This window comes from Peromyscus eremicus, chromosome 19, assembly GCF_949786415.1.
Source record: "Peromyscus eremicus chromosome 19, PerEre_H2_v1, whole genome shotgun sequence".
Classification (NCBI taxonomy): domain Eukaryota; kingdom Metazoa; phylum Chordata; class Mammalia; order Rodentia; family Cricetidae; genus Peromyscus; species Peromyscus eremicus.
The window spans coordinates 327,299-350,308 of NC_081435.1; the positions used below are offsets into that span (position 1 = coordinate 327,299).

At 42.4% G+C, this 23,010-nt stretch overlaps 1 protein-coding gene across 1 annotated transcript in view; it reads left to right on the top strand.

Moving 5' to 3' along the window:
- Colec12 (collectin subfamily member 12) overlaps positions 1–23,010 on the top strand; it is a 170,541-nt gene that overhangs the window by 126,371 nt on the left and 21,160 nt on the right. Inside the window, exons 3-4 of the mRNA XM_059246492.1 lie at positions 15,160–15,282; positions 22,335–22,433. Coding sequence (XP_059102475.1) covers positions 15,160–15,282; positions 22,335–22,433 — 222 coding nt within the window. The remainder of the gene's footprint in view (positions 1–15,159; positions 15,283–22,334; positions 22,434–23,010) is intronic.

Genomic DNA, 23,010 nt, shown 5'->3' on the forward strand with positions numbered 1-23,010 from the left:
AGATTATTCAGTTGCCTAACTGAGCAGTCATGATCTCCAAATATTGTGTATAGTATTCCCAAGATAGATACTTCTAAAGTTATACAGTGTATGTTTGCAGATGCCAATGTGTGTACTGTCATGCAGGGTCTGTGTAGCCTCTTTGATCAGTGGCTGTAAGTCACCAAGAATCCACCCTCTGTGTTACACTCTTCATTGCCTTTGAAACACCTCCCCCAATTCCTGTGGTTCACAGGAACACATATGAGCCAAGTGGTTTCAGACAATAACCTAGTCCTTAAGTATTTAGAATCCCCAACCCTCCCGGACCCATGGCCCACATGCAAGAGGCATTCCAAGTTCTAAGGAGGACCAGAGAAAAATTTAACAGGGACATCCAAAAACCTCATAGCAACACCATGTACAAAAATTTATGCCAAACACCTCTCTTCTAAAAACCTGAAATCCTAAATACTCCCAATTCTGAAACTTTGAGCACTGACGTGATGCCGCAAGTAGGACATTCCACATCTAACCTCATGTATTGAGCCCAAACACAGATGTGCTAAAAAACAGTGTAGGAAAGTATATAAATGAGTTTTGTATTTAGATGGGACATATCCCTAATATATCTCATTAAATATATGCAGATAGTCTAACATCTGAAAAGGAAAATTGAAATACTTCTGATTTCAAGCCTTTCAGATAAGCAGTGATCAACCTGTGTGTTGGCACATGTTGGCATCTTGTGGTAGGGATAACCCATTCTACTGAGGTTCAGATAAGCCTCCAAGGGGCTACTCATCTGGAGTTACAGACATCAACAGAAGGATTTTCTGAGAATGACTGGTCCCATGCCCTGGAATGCAAACTACACACAGTTGCAGTGCATAATTATATACAGTAAACTATAACGGGGATGCACAGTGGGCCTCTATATCAGGTTCCCTTAAAGAACTGGCAGAAACTCGTCATTAGGGTAGCCAGGAACTGCCTCTGTCCCCGTCCAGTCAGGTCCCTAGTACCTACACTAGTCTGCAGATGTCTGCTCTTCACATCAGAGGCAGAAGCAAGGGTCGGGATGCCACATCATGTCCCTGACATTGAGAATCTGTCATCGAGTGGAGGTGAAGAGTGTGAACATCAAGAACATTAAACACAGCTTGTATTTGATAAGTAGCATGGGCTCGGATGACAAGTATGGCATAAGAATTTGTATTTATTCAACTGCACAAAAATTTCTCATTTTTCATCAAAATGGAAACTTAAAGTGAGGGAAACTGTGAGTGCTCTCCTCCCAGGAAAGCTACTGTGGCAGTTCCTCTCCAGTTTGTGGAGCAGCATGGTACTGCAGCGTCACAACACTAAATGTCCCCAAGCTAAAAAATTCTAGGTATGTTCTTGAATCAGCAATTGCTGTGTTTTGGATGGGTTGTATTATCCAGTTTCAGTAAATAGCCTTTCAGGAACACCCTCCAACATGTTACCTCCACTTCACCAATTTAGAAGGTTTAGATGATCTATTCTTAGCTTTGGCTAAGTGAATTCCAGATGGTGGTGAGTGACTTAATAGAAACAAATGCAATTAAAGTTATTGTACAATACAGTATACTACAACAGTAATTATGAACATCAGGACTGGGAGTGTGGCTTAGTGGTTGAATTTTTACCTAGCATATCTGAAGCCCGGGTGTGGTGGTATTGTGTTCCCCAAAATATTGTGCAACCTAATAAATTTATCTGGGGTCAGAAAACAGACAGCCACTAGATACAGAGGCTAGAAAATGGTGGCACTCACACCTTTAATCCTAGCATTCCAGATGCTGGATCTCTGTGAGTTCAAGGCCACATTGGAAACAGCCAGGCATGGCTGTGAACCTTTAATCCCAGGGAGTGATGGCAGAAAGGCAAGATATATAAGGCGTGAAGACCAGAAACTAGAAGCATTTGGCTGGTTAAGCGTTCAGGCTTTCGAGCAGCAAGTCAGCTGAGAGCCATTGGGATGAGGACACAGAAGCTTCCAGTCTGAGGAAACAAGACCAGCTGAGAAGTTGGCCAGGTGAGGTTAGCTGTGGCTTGTTCTGTCTCTCTGATCTTCTAGTGTTCAACCCAGTACCTGGCTCAGGTTTGATTTTATTAATAAGAACTTTTAAGATTCCTGCTACACCCAGGGGTGGGGGTAACCCCCTGTAATGCCAATAAGTAAATGAGTAAATGAATTGGTTGATGGCATCTGTTTGGTTTCTTCATTCATTGTTTTTTCTGGGTGTTTGTTTTTGAAGGCAAGTGAAGGCAACTGTAGGTGACTTGGGACATGCCTTTTCCATAAATGAATACTGTTGTGTCCAAACTCAGCTCCTCTGAATAGAAACACAAACAGAAGGGCACTGTGTAAGGCTTCTAACAGGTAGTACCTGGCTGAGAGGACAGTGAGAGAAATCTACCCTATTGGCCAACCAGGTGTAATAGATATAAAATCTTGGTGTTGAGCTGGGACTTCAGCTCAGTGGTGGAGCACTTGCTCAACACACACAAGGCGCGCGCGCACGCGCGCGCGCGCGCGCGCACACACACACACAGAGAGAGAGAGAGAGAGAGAGAGAGAGAGAGAGAGAGAGAGAGAGAGAGAGAGAGAGAGAGCGCCTGCCTTAGTATCAGGAATCTCCATGGGATACTAGGTCAGTATTCATTTCTCTACCTGACTGCCTTGATTGACTGTGTGTGTGCCCAAGGATTTTTACATGACTGTGGGCCCATTTCTTTCCTTTCCACTTTACTCTCTAAAACTGGCTCAAAAATTGCAGGCATCATTTCTAGGTGCCAGTGAGCAAAATATAGATCCTTGGCTTCTTAGGATAAAAGTTACTGATGGAGACTAGGGAGAATGCTCAGTGGATAAAGTGCTTGTTACACAAGATGAGGACCTGAAGTCCAATCTCCAGAACCCATGTAAAAGCTGCACATCAATGGCATGTGTCTGCACTGAAGGCGCCATGGTGAGGGAGACAGGAAGATTCTGGGGCTTGCTAGCCAAGCAGTACAACCAAGTTGATAAGTGCCAAGTGAGAAGTCTGTCTCAGAAAATGAAACAGGGTGGTGGTGATGCATGCCTTTAATCCCAGCACTCAGGATGCAGATGCAGATGGATCTCTGTGAGTTCAAGGCCAGCTTGGCCTACAGAGTGAGTTCCTGGACAGCCAGGGCTACCCAGAGAAAGCCTGTCTTGGAAAACCAAACAATAATAAACAGGCAGTTAAGAGCACTTGCTGATCTTCCAAAGGCCTAGAATTGAGTTCCCAGTGGCTCACACCAGTAACTGTCTCCAGGTTATCCAACACCCTCTTCTAGCCTCTGTGGGCACTGCTTATATGTGGTACACAGACGAGCAGGCACATACATATATATACATAAATAAAATATTTAAAGTATTAAAACTGAAGAATGACAGGGAGACACACATTGACCTCTGCATGTCCATACCCACACATATGTACCTATACACATGTGTAACACCAAAAAGTGAATAGATGTATGAATTAATGAATGATAGATTGTTAGCAGCTAGTGGAAATATTCCAAAGTTTCTGTGATCCTGTTTCTCTTTCTTGTTGTCACAGCTCTCCTTTACTCCTATTCCGTCTAGATAATCACAACACTGCTCTCTTCCCAAAGAAACATTTTAGTCTCTACTCTGCAGCCTCTTTCATCTTCTTCTGGACCCATATAGCAGAAGGAGCCCTCCCTAAACAAAGGGCCCCCAGAGCCTGGCTTTCCCAGCAGTGCCTGGATAAACATTTCTCCTAAATGATTTGTGCCCAGCTGTGCTGTGCTCCTAGGAAGTAAGCAAGAGTGGAAGGAAGTCTTCCCCCAAGCTCACAGCCACAAAGTTCAACTTGTATGTATTAGTCCTGCAACTAAAACGTAGTGAATGTGTGATCACACAGTAGGTCCAGTGGACCATAGTAAATTAGCACTTGAATTTTATAAGTACTGTCATAGTAACAGTGGTGAGTGGGGGTTTCCCTCCAACTGTAATGTATGGCTTTCACTAGGTGTTGTTTATTGGGTGCTGTCCTCCCCCTCCCGTGTCTGTGTTGGAGGTGACAGACAGCTACAGGACAACCAATGGGTTGTATTTCTACATGCTGGTTGTCTTGACCAGCTTTGTCACTCCAACACAACTGCCTTCCAAACGGAAGGAACATTGCATGGGATCAAGAGCTGTAAAGTCCAGGCTTAACTTTAGCCCTCGCCTAAGAATAGAAACGTTGTGAATTACTGAGCCCTTCTCTTTCAGTTCCTCTTCAGGGCTGGGCACAGAGTGTTGGGGCAGGAGGTTAAAATGTGCTGTCTTTGTATTTGTAAAAAGTATACCACTGGCCCGACATCAGTAGGACTTAAGCTTGAGTCACTTTTCCAACTAGGGATGGGTGGCTGGGCTTCCCCAGACCAAGTACTCTAGGCCACACCACATTTTAGAAGGTCTGTCCATGATCTGCCAAGCCAAGCCCAGCCCTGGGATCCTATTGCCAATGACCCCTCAGAAAAAGTACTTCTTTAGAGGGTGTGTGTGTGTGTGTGTGTGTGTGTGTGTGTGTGTACACGTACATGTACATGTACATGTACGTGCATATGGAGGCCAGAATCAGCCTCAGGCGTTGTTAGGCTAGGTTAGAGGGTCCACACGCTCCAGGGATCTGCCTTCCCAGCACTGAGATCACAAGCAGACACTATCACAATTCTTTATGTTGGTTCTGAGGACCAAGCTCAGGTCCTCATGCTCGTGTAGCAAGCACTTTACCAAATGTGCTGCCACCCAGTGCCAATGGAGGGCCCTTTACTACAGGTCAGTTGCACCAGTCTGAGTAGTATGCTGGCAAATGTTTAACGACCAGCTCTCCAGAAAGCAAAAACTCTGATGTGAGTCCATTTCCAAGGTAGAAACAGGCTCAGTGAGGTCAGTTTCAAGGTATGTATGTAAAGTTTGCAACCATGGAGCTATGAAGACATAAACGGGAGGTTCTCGCCAGTTGGTGACATGTAGTTCTTGCCACACCCCTAAGAAATCTATGGGAAATTGTACATTTAAATTGTATTTCTCTCTGAAGAAAGTCACTTGTGTGTATACAAAAGCATGTTTTTATTTATTTAATTTTTCAGCACATTTCTGAATTTTAGCTGTGTTAGGAAGGAACTCTTTGGTGTGGAAAATTTTGTAAGTCAAGATGTTCCCAGTTACTTGACATTCAGTTATAATTGGCTGTGTGCCATCTTGTGTTTCTGTTGAGTGACTTTTTGTTTAATTTCAAGTTTCACTCTTTTGTCTTGGAGATCATAGTTGTCTGTCTGTGGAAAGCTTCTTCCCTCTTTCTGCCCTTTGTTCAGCTTTAATAACAAGTATGTAACTGAATGGACGGCCATCATCTGGGAATCAGAGCTGGACTTTCCCCATTGTTTATTAGCCAACCTTGCCTCACTTAGGTATTTTAAGTTGGCTAACTTGTTTCCCATTAAGGTTCTGGACCAAGAAATGTCCAGTGCAGGATAGATTGGACACCAGCTGTAGAGTCTGTCATTGTCTTGGCTCCTTTTCTCTGAATTCTAAGTGTCTTTTCTCTTGAAGAAAGAAAGAAAAACATATTAATAGAAGAATGAGAAATGTCTGTCAAGCTCATTGTTATTTTCATTCACATTGAAGCCCCCTCCCCTTTCATCAAATACTAATTTTCTTGGTCTACAAAGAAACAAGTGTAAGGCTGGAGAAATGGCTCAGTGGGGAAGAGTATTTGCTGTTCAAGCAAAGACAGGCATGGCTGCCTGTACCAGTGACCCAACACTGTTGGGTAAAAACAGGTGGATTCCAGCAGCTCACTGGCCAGCTGAAGCTGAGCTCGAGGATCACTGAGAAGACCCTGTCTTAAAGGAGTAAGGGGGAGATGGACTGAGGAAGATGCTCAATGTCTTCCTGTGACCTCCGTGTGCATACACTTTCACACTTATAACACACACACACACACACACACACACACACACACACACACACACAACAGAAAAGAAAGCAAGAGTACATGTGAGGGAGCAGGTTCAAGCTTTGATATGAGTACCTGTACCTACCTACCCATGATCTTCCCACCCAACACTGTCTCTACCACCAACAGCAGACAACCTGTCATTAACTAAGGTTGATCCTGCTCAGTTGTGTGCCCTGTCATCATTTTGTTAGTCCTTCAGCTGCCCAAAGTGACACTTTTTAAAGTACCAACACTAGAAACAAGTGGGGGACCATGGTCTTTCATGTTGCCCTCTCTGCTTGGTCAGGTTGAGCTTTGTTAATGCCGAATGCTGAATGTAGAAAACTAAGTCGCAGGGGGATGTTGCCGTTGACACTGTCTGGAAAAGGTCTCAAGGCCTATTTCACATTCCTTCCCCAACCCCACCACCACTCCCTCCTCCACCACAGAGCAGCTTCTGGTGAAGCAGCCGAGCTGGGTGGGAAGCTGGTGTACATGAGATGTCTGAATGTTGCCTTTCATACACCTCCCCTAGGATGCCGACATCCTGGCTTACAGTGAAGTCACCCTGTCACTTCTCACCTGGAAGGGCAGGCACAAAGATGGGATAGAAGATTATGAAATCCCCTGTACCTGAGAGCTGTTTCCAGTCAATGGGAAGGAGATTGACAGGGAACCATCTTTCTTTCCCTGCGTCCCTGTCTCCACTCCAGTCTTACTTGGTTCAGTAATTAAATCCCCATTCCTGTCAAAGGAGGTGTCCTGAAGATGGCATTTAAATCACTTGAGAGACACGAGTGTGGATGTGCACAGTGCAGCCTATGGTGAGGGTTCAGGCACAGCTGCGCTGGATGCAAAGTGAGTTAGGAAGGGATTGATTGAGGAGGAGGTTGGCTAGTCAGAAGGAAATTATTTGGCAGATGGAAAGGTACTTTAAGAAGAGAAGGGTAAATATCAAAGCTCAGAGATTAAATGAACAGCCCACTGTTGAGGGAGGACACAGGCTTAGGGAACCCAGGCTCTTCCACTCTTTTCCCTGGTGCCTGGTACATAGCATGTGCCCTGTTCTTATTTTTTCAAATAGAACTTCTTATATTCTCATCTCATCATAGTGACTTTAGTGAGAAATAAGCACAATGACATGGTGGCATTTAGAGTCTGAAAAGCTCTGTATGGAGTCAGGAAACTTGGACCCTAAAGCCAGCCCCAATAATCATGGAATCTTCTTACACTAGAGAAATAGATACATTAACTTTAGAAGTTATTGAGATTTCTAAACAAGGAATCATGGTGACTTTTATACCCCCCCCCCAATCATTTGACAATGTATTCCAGCTAGATTTTTGGTTTTTCTTTTTTCAGGAGATTAAGAGACTAGAGGCAATTTGTCTTTTAATCACCATTGGTAAGCCCTCTCTTTACCTTTTTACTAACTGTACATGCTTTGTTCTTGCGAGCTTGAACCATTAGAATGTGTTCAGGACTGTAGATAAAGGACTCTGGAGGCTGGTCTTTGAGATTCCTATTTCAGTGTAGTATATCTTTAAAAGAAAACATGCTAGAGGCAACTGACTTGATCTGGTTTCTAAGCTAAATTTCGGGAGGCCCCTAGATGCCTCGTAGTTTGCCTTGAAATTACAGTTACCTTCTCACTCCAGTCCACCCTGATCCCAGAACACTACCTCCCTTGGAGGAGGCCTTGTTCTGTATGAGAAGTCAACAAGCCTTCTTGACCATAGACCTTCATAGCTGATCCTGACCTCTCGTGGAACAATGAGCATTGATTTAGGATGGAATCATCTTGCTTGCTGCTCAGGTATGTCGACATAGAAAGAATTACAGCCTGCAGAAGCCTGGGTCCTGTTATAGTTAGTGGAGACTAAATTTTATTGCTCACATCTGAGAAAGCTTCTCTCTCAACACATAAAATGTTCTATGCTGCTTTATTCTGACAGGATGCTTGTCATGCACGTTTAACCTGCCAGCTCCCTGCAATTTAGCTCCTTAGGCATCCTTCTTCCTGCCTTTTTTTTTTCTTTTTTTTTTCTAGATGTAAATAAGCTTGAAGAATGTGTGAGAGAGCTGTGCCCATGTCCCAGCTCTGTGACATGGTTTGGGGAAACTCAACTTGTTTGCCGATCCAATTTTCTAAAGTATGTAAAGTAAGGGTGGACCTCCTGCTCTGTGGGGTTATTAGAGGAATTGTAAGCAGCAAGGAGGGAGAGTTTGGCCCACATCAGGTCCTCAGAAATAGCAATCATTCTTAGCAGTTCCTGTTTGTGTTTGCACCAGTCATGAACTCTGCACCAAGCAAGAAAATATCTGGCAGCCTCTTTCCAAGTACGTGCATGGTGTATGTCTGTCTTAATTGTGTGGCAGACTCTCAAGGCCCAAACTGGAGCCGAATCACCATGAGTTCTTTTCATGCAAAGATTCAGGGCTTAATCACAGAAGGACACTGCATAGCCATGCCAGATAATGAAGCTGTCAGGACTGCTGGAATCCATCGTCCATTCACTCTGTGCTGTAGAATGAAACAACAAGGAATGCAGCCAAGAGGGAGGGACCAGCCAGGAGGAGTGTGTGGCAGAGAGATGATGTTTGACCTCTGCAGCCAACAGAGAGTCTTCTGCTCAGAATTGAAAACATTTGTGGACAGCTCATCTGATAAAGGATTCTTATATAAAAAAACATAAAGAGAAAAGAATGGTGTTGTTTTGAGACCCTGTACATTCTGGAAGACACTCTATATTCTGAGTGGGACCATTACATCTGGCTTCTGCCTATAGGACTTCTTTACAAAAAGGCAAGGTATAAATTATAAATCTTAAATAATACTTACTCTTAAAAAAATTAAAGCCAAACCAGAACCACTGCCCTATATATATATATGAAAAAATAGAAAGAAACTATACTATTATTGGTAAATGCATAGGCTATTACAGTAAATTCACAATGAAAGTGAAAAGGTTTACTCATAAAATTATCTTCTAATCTTTATTCTGATCTGGATACATTTTCATGAATAGAATTGCTGAGGGTTTGTTTGTACAGAAAGTGACTTCACTGCTACTTCTTGTCCCATTTTTGTGATTCCTCATGTCACTTAGGAAACTTGGCATGCTAAGATGTCCAGCACTAGGATTTATATTTAGGATAGTAAATCACTTTGTAATAAAAAAAATTATACTAACAAAATTCATATTGTGCCACATACTAAGTGGCCTGTATAATGAGGACAAGTTAATTGTTTATGGGATGAAAGGGTTTGGGTATGTAACCTTTTGTGATTTCATAACATTTGAGCAGCTAGCCAGAATGTTAACTCTGTTTTGTTGTTGTAGAAGACAATTATAATTATGTATAAGTTATATTTGACTCATCAGTTTTGCTATTAGAACCAAGTTATTCTCCTAGACTTATGGGAGCATATGTCACCAGGTAACTATGGAAAAACCACATGAAAAAGTCACTTCAAATCTTGGATCAAAACTGTGGTCTTTGAGATTTTGCAGTCTACCAGCTTTGGGATGCTCCTTTTTGGCCACGTGGTCTTAATGATAACACTGTCCATCAATAGACACGTGATGTGATTAAGATGACCCAGAGTGTTCCACTATACCCATGGTGCCAACCTCCACCTACTGAGGGAAAGACTCAATCAGTATGTATCCCTCTTAATGAACAAACCCATCTTTGGTGATACACATGGCAGACAATAGTGAAAGGAATGGGTTTTTTTTTCTTCCCTTCTAAAAAAGATTGGAAAAACAGACTGGATTGGAGCCTGGACCACAACACTTGGGAGGGCTCTTTATGGAGAACCACAGCTGAAAGGAATTCTCTTTACTGATGCATTCCTCTAGCCCTTTGTACTGGCATTCTTGGGGCATGTCAGTTATTCCTGCAACCAGCTAACCACCCCCTGCTCGGTGGCCCCATCCCATCCCATTCTTACATGAAACGTGTTATTAGAAACAGGGCAACAGGGAGAACTTTTGAATGTGGACACTGGAGACCAAATTGTCAGCCTATTCTTAACTTCAGTGGGCTATTCAAGTTCACCAGACTGATTCTGGCTTCATAGAGCCCCAAAGGTTTTTGAATAATAAAAACTTGAACACTGCAAAAATGCATTCAAACCATGAGCCAAGAATGGACTAGTGTGGGAGGTAGTTCAAGAGGCTGGCCAATGGGAAAGCGTGGACCCTGAAGGCCCTTTTTTCCTGTGGGCAGCTGCATTTCAAATGTGCTGTTTGGGCCAGGCTTTTCATGAAGCTAGATCACTTGGTGGTAAGGGGCAATGTTGCTCCACTTCCTGAACTAAAATCTCTAATGCACAGTATTCTGTAAATTGGTCCCCCTTGCTCTCCCCCCACCTCCCCCAGCCCCAGTGGGAACAAAGTCCCGAGTTCTCTGCAAAGTAATGCTAAGAAAACAAACACTACAAAGGCTGGTAACAGGGGGATAGCTCTCTCAAATGTTTGGGGTTTTTTTTTGTGACTATCTAGGTTCAAGGAGGAAGGGGTCCTCCAGTTCCAGGAGCCAGCAGGGCCTCTTTGTAGTAGGCATCTATGTGTTTAGCCAGATGTCATCCAAAGGGAAGGCAGAGAAGGAAAGATAAAACAGAATTCTTATCAAAAATAAGTCTCCTGAGGGAGAAAAAACAAGCCAAAGAAAGTGTGTCACGTGGAAAGGCAGTGCCATCTGATATTGATTAATGCTGATAGTCAGCAGTGAGAAATGCACACTGCCAGGAAGTGCCCCTGCTCTTTGGAATGTGGTCCTGTGGCAGCTGTCTGGGAGTGGATCTTTGTGCATCCCACATGCAAGATCCCCAGTGACAACCCAGTGCTAGCTACAGAGAGGACAGGAGGGACAGACGCCTGTGTAGGGTCACGACATGGGTCCTTTGATCTTGCTTCACCTCACTGGCCTTCATCTTCCTATCAATAACACAGTGACACTTGACCAGATGACCTCTGTACTACCTTCAAGCTCCCAGATTCCATTGTTCATCATACTCTCTGCAACCAAATCTCCCAAGGGTCTTCTTTAGAGGGAAAGAAATCATCCTAGATAAGTGTGAAGAGCATTACACACCACAAGCCCCAAACCCAAAGGAATGACACCCTAGCAGTCTCAGAAGCATCTAGTCTTTCTACAGGAGACTGATTCATCTGTGTCAGTCCCCTGTGTTACAGTTGCCACCAAACCAATGTGTTCTTTCTCAACATGGATTGTGATGTGTTTGAAGGTCTACTTATAACTCTTTCTCTCCTGATTTTAATAGCACTTTCACATTTTCTGAATACAAGAGGCTTTATTTTATTTTAAATAATTTTGATTTATTTGTGTGTGCATTGGTGTGCGTGCACGCGCATGTGTGCATACAAGTGCATGTGCATAGGTGGAGGTCAGAGGACAACTGTAGGAGTCACAGTTGGGTCTCTCCTGCCACGTGGCCCCTGAGGGGTCAAAGTCAGGTCTGTCTGCAGGTGCCTTTACCTACTGTGCCATCTCAATAACCTGATTTTACTTAAACCACCAGATTATAGAGACTTTGAGCTAGAATTTGCATATGTTTGTATTCATTTGTTTGTTCATCTTTTAGTTAAGGGTAGGACATTAAAAGTTGTTTTATCTTTCCTTCTTGGCAAATGTCATGAGGACAGCAGTATTTTAGTAGAGGGTGAGGCTGGATTCCAGTGGGAATGGAAGACAAAGCTTCCATTGAGGGTAAAGATCTCACACTAAGACAGTCGCAGTGGAAATGGAAAGGATAAGCAGGGCAGAGATGGTGGCTTGAGGAGGCTGACTCAAGTCAGAATCCTGGCCGTGGTGTGTGTAAAATGGCATGTAAGCTGTCACCACTGTGCCTCCTTGTGCTTGTTCTATGGAGGATTCCAGATGCTACTCACAGACCTTGGTTCTGTGTTAGAAGCCAGTGATAAATAAAGATGGTGGTGAAAATACCCTATAGGAAGATCAGCAGGGACTCACAAATTGAAAAATTAGTAGAAGAGATACATTGTGGAGTTTTTGAGTTTAAACACTGGAGCAGTTTGGATAGTAGTACTTAGGTTGGGTGAAGTTGGGGATGTGTTTTGCAGAGTAGTCACTAGGGTAGCAATGAACATGAGTGGCTATTCAATAAATAAGGCAGAGACTGGGGCGATGGCTCAGTGGATAAAAGTAGCTGTTCTACAGGTATGAGGACCGAAGTTTGAAACCCTAGGACCCATGTGAAAAACTAAGTGTGGTGGTATGCACCTGAAACCCAGCACGTTGGGGGTTGAGACAGGCAGAGCCTAAGAGCTTACTAGCTAGCCAGCCTGGCTATATGGTGAACTTCTGGATTACTGAGTTTGCTGTTACAGTTTCATCTAAAAGCCATCAACAAATTGATAGCTTACAGTCATGATCAGCTGCTGAATGAAACTCCTGTCCCTCAAATTGTGGGCCTTAGGTGAAGTATCACCTAGACCTTGATGAATGTGGCTCCTACCTCAAACTCACTGGATTGAAATCTGCGTTTTGAAAACGTGATATGGGAAGCCCTTTCAAGTTTGAGAAATTGATCTCCTGAGATGTTAGACATTGACACCCTCAAGCCTTTCTCAGATTCCCAAGTCATGAGCCCTTCAAGTGATTATGGTGCCCCCCCCCCCCCGCCAAAGTATGAGAAGCCTGCTGTAAGCTGTGGAAAGGTAGGTAGAGCATGTTCCCCCTCCCTCGTGACTATGACACAGAACACTGAAGGAACTGACTGAACCCTGAGGCCTAAGCTTCAGCCATTGTTAACGTGCTGTGTTCATCCTCATTTTGTGTTAAACACAGCTGAAGAACTCTTTTCACTGGAGAGAGGCACTGTGTAAAAAACAAACCAAAGGAAAGAAGTTTCAGCTATGGCTTAGTCCTCTTCACTGACCCATCAAAAGTTAAGAGTGCAGTTCTAGATCAGTCTTTATGTGCTGTCACTCGGGGGTTGACTATTAGTACAACACACAGGGAAGTGGGGCCGGCTGAGGAGGACTGTGCAATGTGAATTTCACATTAAAACACCCACAGTCTTGTCTTCTGCATTTCTAATCAGTCGGATGGTAAGTTCCCTCTTCATGGGTTAGTTTCTGGAGTCTCTTGCAGCATGAATGCTGGTTTTTCCACTTAAACTAGACTGTTTCTCAAAGAGTTGAACTGTAAGCAATAAAAATTTACCTCTTCATTAAAATTATTTATGAAAACTTTATTTTTATAAAAAATTTCCTATTTGTTCTGTAGTGGTTTTTCAGAATACTGTGGTGACTTAAATAAGGCTTACTATCTGTTGTTGTATATCTGTGATACATAGAATATTTTTATATTGAACATTTGATGATAGAACCATTAGATTCTAGTACGTTACAATCAAGAGCAGATTAGTAAACCAGGAGTTTTTGTAGCGGGTGGTAAAGGAACTAATTTGTAGAATGCTCATTTCTAGGGTGTAAATACTCCCTTTAGGGCTGATTTTATGTTATGTTAATATCAAACTTAACCTTTGAAAAATAAAGAGAACAATTTCACATTTGACTCTCACAAGTAGAAATGAGTCCCGGCACACCACCAAGAGAAGCATCAAGGCATAAGTTTGAGGACTAGCTATCATTTGAAATAATGTCGGAAACAAGAAGATGTTGGTGTTTTAAGTCTTTTTGAATAATAGAGACACTTATTAAAATCATAGCTATAAGGCCAGCTAAATGGCTCAGCAGGTAAAGGCACTTACTGATAACCTGAGTGCAATCCTCAGAACCCACATGGCAGGAGGAGAAAACCAACTTCTACAGGTTGTTGACTACTGACCTCCACACACATGAAGTGGCACATGTGTGCCCATACACATACAAATAAGTAAATCAAAAGTAATTTTAAAAATGGTTGATTATCCATCATCAGAGAGGCTTCTCCCTGCAGCTGATGGGAGCAGATGCAGAGACCCACACTCAAATATAAGGTGGAACTTGGGGCACCCTGCAGAAGAGGGTGAGGAAGGATTGTAGGAGCCAGAGAGGTCAAGGACACCAGGAGAACACAACACACAGAATCAACTACGCAGGGCTCCTAGGGCCTCACAGAGACTGAAGCAGCAATCACAGAGCCTGTATGGGTCTGCACCAGGTCCTTTGCATACATACTGTGGTTGTTTAGCTTGGAGTGTTTGTGGACTCCTAACAGTGGGAGTAGGGGACATCTTTGACTCTTTTGCCTGCTCTTGGGACTCCTTTTCTTCTACTGGGTTACCTCATCCAGCCTTGATATGAGGGTTTGTGCCTAGTCTTATTTAACTTGTTAGGCCATGTTCAGTTGATATCACTCGGAGATCTGCTCTTTTCTGAAGGGAAATGGAGGAGCAGTGGATCCAGGGGAGAGAGGAGGTGGGGAGAGAAAGCTAGGAGGATTGGATGGAGGAGGGGCTGCAGTCAGGATCTGTTGTATGAGAGAAGAATAAATAAAAAGAAAAAAAGAAAAAATGGTTGATTGTCATAGTGGAATATGATTTGAAGTTGTATGTTATTTTAAAATCGTATTGGGTGTAACTATGACAACATAATATAATATTGGATGGCCTTGTATTGCTGCAGTGGAGAGTTTAATTTTGAAATGTTTTCATGGCATAGGAAGGCATGTGATAAAACTCTTCTTACTTAAGTTATTTAAATCCAAACTCATTGTCCTGTTTAGTGCTGTCAACTTGACAGAACCTGGAGTCATCTTAGAGACAAGTTTCCAGGAATATCTAGTGAGAGGTCATCTAACCTCCAGGCATGCCTGTGAGAGATTATATTGAGTTCATTGAAATGAGAAGACCCATCCTCAGAGTGGATGATGATTCCCTGGGCAGGGATCCTGGAGTGTGTTAAGAGGAGAAAATTAGCTGAATATGGGCATTCATTGTTTTCTGCTTCCTGACTGGATGCAGTGAGACCAACTACCTCTGTGACTCCTTTGCCATGATCGACTGTAGCCCTGAGCTGCAAGTCAAAGTATACCTTTTCTTCTTTAACTTTCTTTTTGTCAAGGTATAGACTCACAGCATCAAGAAAAATAGCTAAGATGTGCTTTAGCGAAGATTCAGTTTGAAATGATGTTTTTGTTCACTAGTATTAATTTCTGACTTCTCTTACAGGTATTCAGGAAGGAACACAGTGTACCAAATGTAAAAATAACTGGGCACTGAAGTTTTCAATCATACTATTATACATTTTGTGTGCCTTGCTAACCATCACAGTAGCCATTTTGGGATATAAAGGTAAGCACTCTTTCTATTTTCTTTCCAAATAGCAAAGGGGGTTGAAATTTAAATGCAGAAAAATTGCCTTTGGAAGTATGAAGTACAGTTGATCATAGTATACATAGAGAATTAATTTTAGGCTCTTTGGCCCCTCCAAGGATCTCAAAATCTTTGGATACTATCATCCGTTAGTGCTTAGGGCTTGCATATAGAGTAGGTATACACCTTCCCATGTATTTTATGTCATTCTAGATGACTTATAATGCCTAATACAAGATAAATGCTGTGTAGATGGTTTCTATACAAACACATTTTTTTCCCAAGAATTTCCAAATGAGAGGCTTGTTGAATCCAAGGAGCTGGAGCCTGGGAAGGATAATTGAATTATACTTACGATACTCTAGTGTAAAATTCACTAACCTCATGAACTCCATCTTTGTGTCCTGAGAGCTTAGCTGTGGATGGAATAGTTTTGATTCACTTCATAATCATGGTAGCCCTTTATGGGTTGGGAAGATTTTTTTTCCCCTCTTTGTTGCTTTTTCCTGACTTTCCCTAGCCATTCCCTCTTCCTTGGATTTTTTTTTTCCATCTTATCTGTCTCTAAGAGGCTCTGTGGAAGCCTGCAGTCATCACCCAGGAAAACGTTGCTGACAGAGGAGAACAAGAAGCACACAGGCTCTGCAGGGCCATGACTCACCCACCAGGGATTGACCAACTGATGAGATTGTTTTTTTCTCTAAAGCACATTTATTTCAGTAAACAAAGCAAAACAGAGCAAAAACAAAAACCTTCCCCTATAGAAATTAAACTTACAGGCAGCAGCACCACCTCCATCTGCTTAATAAAATGTTAGGCATACCATGTCTGATTAAGGTGAAGGAGATTTTCCTCTGAATCCTCCAGACTTGCTAAACTTGGTCACGCACGCACGCACGCACGCACGCACGCACGCACGCACGCACACCACTGCTGCCAATCCCCTCTGAGAGACCATGGATAGAAGGTGTCATGAATCAGAAACACAAACTATATAAACCCTTGTATAGAAAGCAGACATAGAAGCGTGCCCTGTCACAATCACATGAGACAGACATGGTATCTGGTTGTTGAACAGAGGCAGATGAGGGTCACATCTTCCAACCATTGTCTCAACGGTTTCCTCAGCTGCTGTCGGACCTCAGAACTGACAGATTAACCAAGCAAAATTACTGAATCTTAACTGCCCTAGTCCGTCACTTGTGGTGCCAGTTTAGGAAAGTGAAAGTCTGAGAGTGACTTCCTTCCCACTGTGAATCCTCCAACCCCCTCCCAGTGGCTTCTGAGGGGGCCGGGATGAGTACAGTGCATCTGAATGAGAATTGACGTAGGAAACAGTCCAAGTTCATCATGATCATCCCTATTTTTTAATACAATTATGAAAGCCCAGTAAGTGTCTGCCACTAAGCATTGTGTTAGCCCTATCCTCAGTGCTACAACCCAGATGTGAATCATCACCTCCTGGAGATTGTGTGATTTTGTAAAGCAATAACCATTGTGCCACTCTGGGATGAGCAAGATGTTGGTCTGGAACCAAGCTACAGTATCCTCTATTCATTCTTCCTTGGTTGCTTACTGTATTTGTTCATCTCTATAGAAAATAAAATGTATCATACAGAGTGCATTGATTGATGAGTTGGGGTGATGAGACTTTAGAAATTTGCCTAGTTATTTTATGACGAATTTATTTCAACTGTAGAGCCCTAAATTTACTCATGAAGGAGCAAACAGACTGTGGTTAAGAAAGGCTGTTGAATCATAATGAGGGCTGGGCAGAGGAACAAGGTCAGAACCTAATGGTGTGTTTTATTCAAAGTGCCCCCTTCTTTCCTGGACCATGATTTTTCCTACTGGGCTGAAAGATGACCAAAAACAAAAGAATGTCAGGACTCAGTATGGAGTAATAGCATGGAGTAATTTACTGCCTGAAGAGAGAATAGAGGGGACTAGTGGATACATTTTGTGAAAAAAATTTTTTCAAGACAGGGTTTCTCTGTGTAGTTTGGTGCCTGTCCTGGATCTCGCTCTGTAGACCAGGATGGCCTCAGACTCACAGAGATCTGCCTAGCTCTGCCTCCCAAGTGCTGGGATTAAAGGCGTGTGCCACCACCACCTGGCTCATCTGGTGAATTTTACCTCTGCTAGAAAGGCTAATATTTGTGGCTTCGGAATTATACAGAAAGCTCAAGAATCCAGCTATCTTCTCCTCACTCCGCCTCCCCACCAAACTGGAATAGCTCTAGCATATCCATGTGCTGGATCACTGGCCTGTGGTCCCTGTACTATGTTGTACCTAAATGGCTTCTCCTTAGCTCTTACATCTCCGATACATGTCTCACCTGAAGTCCCTAAATGGAGCCTCCTATTTGTTCCCACAGTGAGCTTTCTTCACTTTAGGCTCTTTTAAACCATACCATTAATGGCTAACATGTCTGGTTTATTTGGTTTAACACCCAAAGTACAGAATTCTACTAAAACTGTCTTTTATTTATGAACTCTCCCACTAGTACCTACAACTCAGGGCTTATTTATTAGATAGCCAGGGAAGTTGGCTACATGAGTGGGTGAGTAGATGGAGTGATGGATGGACAAATGGTAGATTGGGGCTGGTTTCTATGAAGACAAAGAAACCTCTGAGCCAATCTCTGTGTAGGGTTGTTGTTCTTCAAAGCACTACCCAAAAACCTAACATTCTGGAGACCAGCTTGGCCTGTTCTGTGGGTGAAGGGAGAAGAGGTCTGGGGAGAAAGATGACATCTTGCCACTCTTTTCCCTCCTTTAGTGCTTCCATTCCTCTGGCTTCTGCTCACAAAAGAAGATAATACAATATCACCAAAGCCAGCCTTAATGAACTCAAAGTTGACATTTTCCAGATCTACTTTCTCTTCACGTAATGTGGCTCCTCTCTCTCACTGATAAGATTCTGGTGACCCCAGTGTTGTAGGAGGCAGAAAGATAAGCCCCAGTCCTCCCTTCACAGACACCCCTTTGATGGCTAGAAAAGCACATCTCCATTAAATAAAAGAAGAAATATGCAGTAAGAGTAGTCAGACATGTCTCTCTTAAGACATGAAAGGAAACGAAACTCCCTTATCAGGACTGGCAAAGGCTGTGTCTGCACTGTTTTCCTCAAAATTGTTCTTCAGTTCTCCTTTTATGTTACTTCCATAGCTACATGTTAGAATCTATTGAAGTTTCATCTAGAGAATTTGCTGAGCAAGCTGAAAGATTGCCTAGTCACTCAAATATGGTCTGTACAGTGGCTGGGACCATGAAACACGTTGGTCATGTTGCGGAAACATTATTTTGAACAGTTGCAACTTGATATATTCTCTACCCTAGACTCTTTATTATTATTCATGAGCCTCCATGAAAGGCATCCTCCCCACACCCCTCTCTGGTTTTTCAAGACAAGGTTTCTCTGTGTAACAGCTCTGGCTGTCTCAGACCAGGCTGGCCTCAAACTCACAGAGATCTGAGTGCCTCTGCCTCCCAAGTGCTAGGATTAAATCATCTCTTAAACTTTTCAGTTAGTCATGTTCCTTCTAGAACATTCCCTTAGCATGAAAATACTATCCCATTGCCCTGCCCAGCAGGCTCTTCTTAAGATACTTAGAATGAAGAAAGGCACAAATCTGAATCAGCAAGTCTCCATTCCCTCAGAGTTCTTGACCTTGGTTTGTCTGACACGTGGCTATTAAACTTTGCCAGCATAGAGAGGACAACCGGGGATGGACAAACACTTCAAACCACACTGCAGTGCCCCTTAGAACTCGGGGTGCTGCCCTCCGGACTTTGTGTTTCTCAGTAATGAATCCTGAGGTAGTGTGTAGAAATGTCTTTGATGAGTTCCAAGGCTGTGTAAGTGCTGACACTAGAATTCCTAGGCATTTTCTAGCCACAGGTGGGAGCTCTGTGCTCTTTTCTTATTACTGGCCCTCCAAAAGGGGCCGTGACCTGACTCTTTATCTTTAATATTTAGCACCATGACAGATGCATAATAAACATCTGTTGACAATAACTTTAAAGAAAATAGAATGAAGCCATGATTGCTTCCCTCTTTAGGAGTTTTCCTTAATTAGAGAAATCAGACTGAATAAGAAAAATATTAAAGAAAAATCTGTGTGGAGTTGAAGAAGACATATGGATTTTAGAGTTCCATCTCCTAGCCTAAAGTCTCATTTAGTCTCATTTAGCTGTGTGATTCTGGGATGTTCTTGAATATCTCTAAAACTCAATTTCCTCAAATGTAAAATAAGAATAATAGGAACTAACTACAGTGATGGTACAGTATATATAGCACAAACTAGAAATTTTTCTTAGTACTTCATATCATAAAAACAAAGAGGCTAATGTTATTGTCGTTCAAAGATTCAGTTGATGTGTTCCAGACTCAAGTGAGAGACAAAGCTTAGTATCCTGTGGTAGACCTTAGGAAATGAGTGGAAACAAGACAGGCAAGAAGGTTGGTGTCCAGGCAAAGAGATGTACCAAAGTGCAGAGGTATTCCCATCCAACTGCTCCTAGGGGAATGTGCTGAGTGCTTGCAGAGTGGTGGGTCTTCAGGCATGTTAACTGAAACCCCACTGATTAAAATTAAAATTCCACACAGAACACAGTTCCCAGTTGAGGGGTCCCATGGAAGCTGGGATGCTAGTAACCCTCCGTGATGCGTGTTTGTTTTCATTGTAGAATGATCTGTGTAGACTTGGAATTTCTAGGATGAGACAAGAAGCTCAGCCATTATGCTTCTGGTTGAAAATTTGTGCTGTAAATTAGGGGGAAAGCAGAGGAGATGTTGTGTGCTAGTGCAGTGTTAGTTCTGGATTCCTGTCAGCCTGGGGTTTTTATACACACATGCTGCCAGCGTTGCAGCCCTACAGTTTACAGCTTTATACCAGGGTGCTATTTTTAAACACAGACACACACACATGGGGATGGTTCATTAACACTTGTGGGCAGGACACATCATTTCCTTTCCTCACGGAAAGCAAAACTAACAGTTGCTTTGTTATTCTTCTTCTTTTAAGTGAAAGTATTATTCCCTTTATTCTAAGTATACTTGAATTATCTGTCCCCAACAGTTCTGTATTTTTATAAACTAAAATGGAAGAAAAATTAAGGAGGGTGGGACGACTGGCTGTCAGCATATTTCAGATTTCTTTGGCTTCCAGGAAAGAGGCAGGACTTGAGATCCTGTGTGTGGTTTGAGGACAGAATGAGGCATATGTTTTCATCTGAGAGTCAAAACTGAGTCTAAGCTTGTAAACATTTTTTTTTAATTTAGCTTTGATAAAATGTATTTTGTTCTACCAAAGTTCCAAGGATTCAGAAGCACGTATGCCTATCACACAACCCCAAGGTCCCAAATTAGAACTGGACCTCTGTGTCCACATAGTAGTTTTTGTTTTTGTTTAAATTATGTGTATATATGTGGGGGTGGGTGGATATGTGCATGTTTGTACAGTTCCCATGGAGACCAGAAGAGGGTGTCAGATCTCCTGGAACTGGAGTTACAGGCAGTTGTGTGTCACTTAACATGGGTGCTGGGATCTGAATTCTGGTCCTCTGCAGGAGTACTCAGTCCTAACCACTGAGCCATCTCTCCAGCTCTTGTGTGGCAATTTTAGAAATAATAATTCAACAAAATGTCATACTGAGCCAATGCTGAGGCCTCCCTGGTTAGTTGATTTGTATGTTGGCCTCTATAATCTAACTCAGCTAAATTTCCTAGACCTTAGCAAATTCTTGCTTATGTAAATAAATGGCACAGTAACTATTAAGTACTACATGCTGAGCTAAGAGCTGGAGATATAGCTGCAGATGGTCCTCAACTTACCATAGTTTGTCAGTGTTGTAATCGTGTGAGGCAATACGCACTCAGTAGAAACCATGCTAGTGATGTGTGTTAGGCTGGGCAGTGGCTGGAGCCACAGCTCTGCCACTCATGAATATGAGGCTGTGCCGTGTTGGGTCACTCAACTAAGGTGTTTTGGATATCTTCAACTTATAGTGGGTTTATCAGACATAATTCTGTAATAACAAGGACCTGTCAACAATCATAGTAAACAGTGTATGAGTCCTGAAGTAAGGAGACCAGAGAAGTCCATAAGGTGCTGCTCAGCAGCAGTTTCCCAAAGAGCTAGCAAGACTAAGTTTAAAAAAGAGACTTGGTTAAAAAAACAAAAACAAAAACAAAAAATGGGAGAATACTGTAGGTGGAAGAAGAACTCAAATGTGACACCTCACCCAGCTAAGCCAGTTCTTTGTCAGTGGAGTTCCCACAAGCAAGGAACATTAGGGAGGCTTAGAAGTCATAGAATTTTTTGAATAATTATAGTGTTGCATGTCTCCATATGTAGAAACTAACAGAAGTGTTACAATGGGGGATTCAGTGTACGACAGAACACATCAAAAATTTAGAAATTAGTCCAAACACTTTCTTAAGCTTCCAAAGAACAGTTACAGATATGTGATCTTTCCACCAATAAGTTATATCACTGGGTTTTGGGCTAGTTATTTTTCTAAAGAACAGCCTGTCTTAGTTAGGGTTTCTATTGCTGTGAAGACACCATGACCACGGCAACTCTATAAAGGAAGACATTTAATTGAGTAGCTTATAGTTTCAGAGGTTCAGTCCATTATGTTCATGGCAGAACATGGCGGCATGTAGGCAGACATGGTGCTGGAGAAGGAGTTGAGAATTAACACATCTTGATCTGTAGACAACAGGAAGTGAACTGAAACACTGGTCGTGACTTGAGCACAGAACTCAAAGCCCACCCCCACAGTGACATACTTCCCCTACAAGGCCACACCCATTCCAACAAAGCCATTCCTCCTAATAGTGCCACTCCCTGTGAGCTTATGGGGGCCATTTATTCAAACTACCACACAGTCTCCTCCATATTTGATCTCAGCTTCTTATTTCAAATCTGCTTTCTTCTATAATGAAATTATCTTGTCTTAGAACTGAAAAAAACAAACATAAGCAGATAAATCAACTAATGTGTTCTTTTTCCAAATCTTAGTTGTAGAGAAAATGGACAATGTTACAGGTGGCATGGAGACATCCCGCCAGACTTACAACGACAAGCTCACTGCAGTGGAAAGTGACCTGAAAAAATTAGGTAAACTGCAACAAGGGAGAGCCATTGAGAGGAGGGGTCCTCTGTATGAGTGGCGACAGTTTTTCAGAATGGTAATGCATTTACAGTTTTTATTGCTGCGTGCTGTGTCTTTCCTTGACATTTAATTCTAATATTTCCATTTTTAAAGGTAAGGACTCCCATCTTGAAAATTTTATGCATCATATAAAATCTGCACCCCAATCTTGACTGAAAAGAACCATTAAGTAGCCCCTACCAAAGGCTCTTTGGTCAACTGCTCAGTAAATACTAATTTGAATTATTTTAAACTATATTGTTGGGTGTTAATTCCCTGTGTAGATCATGCAAGCCCCAAACTCGGAGATTCTTCTGCCTCTGCCTCCAGAAAGCTAAGATTAAATTATGCCCAGCAGAGTTAATGTTTAATATAAAAGATTCTAGCCTGTTTGTTCTCTTGATGTTTGTTTTCATGTATTAAAAAATGAATTTTGGTTCAAATGATGTATAAAGCTTTATGAATATGATTCTGCTTTTGAAAATTGTCAGTAATTTCTAGCATTCAAATTATTAAATACCCACTGAGTGAAAGAATTTTGCA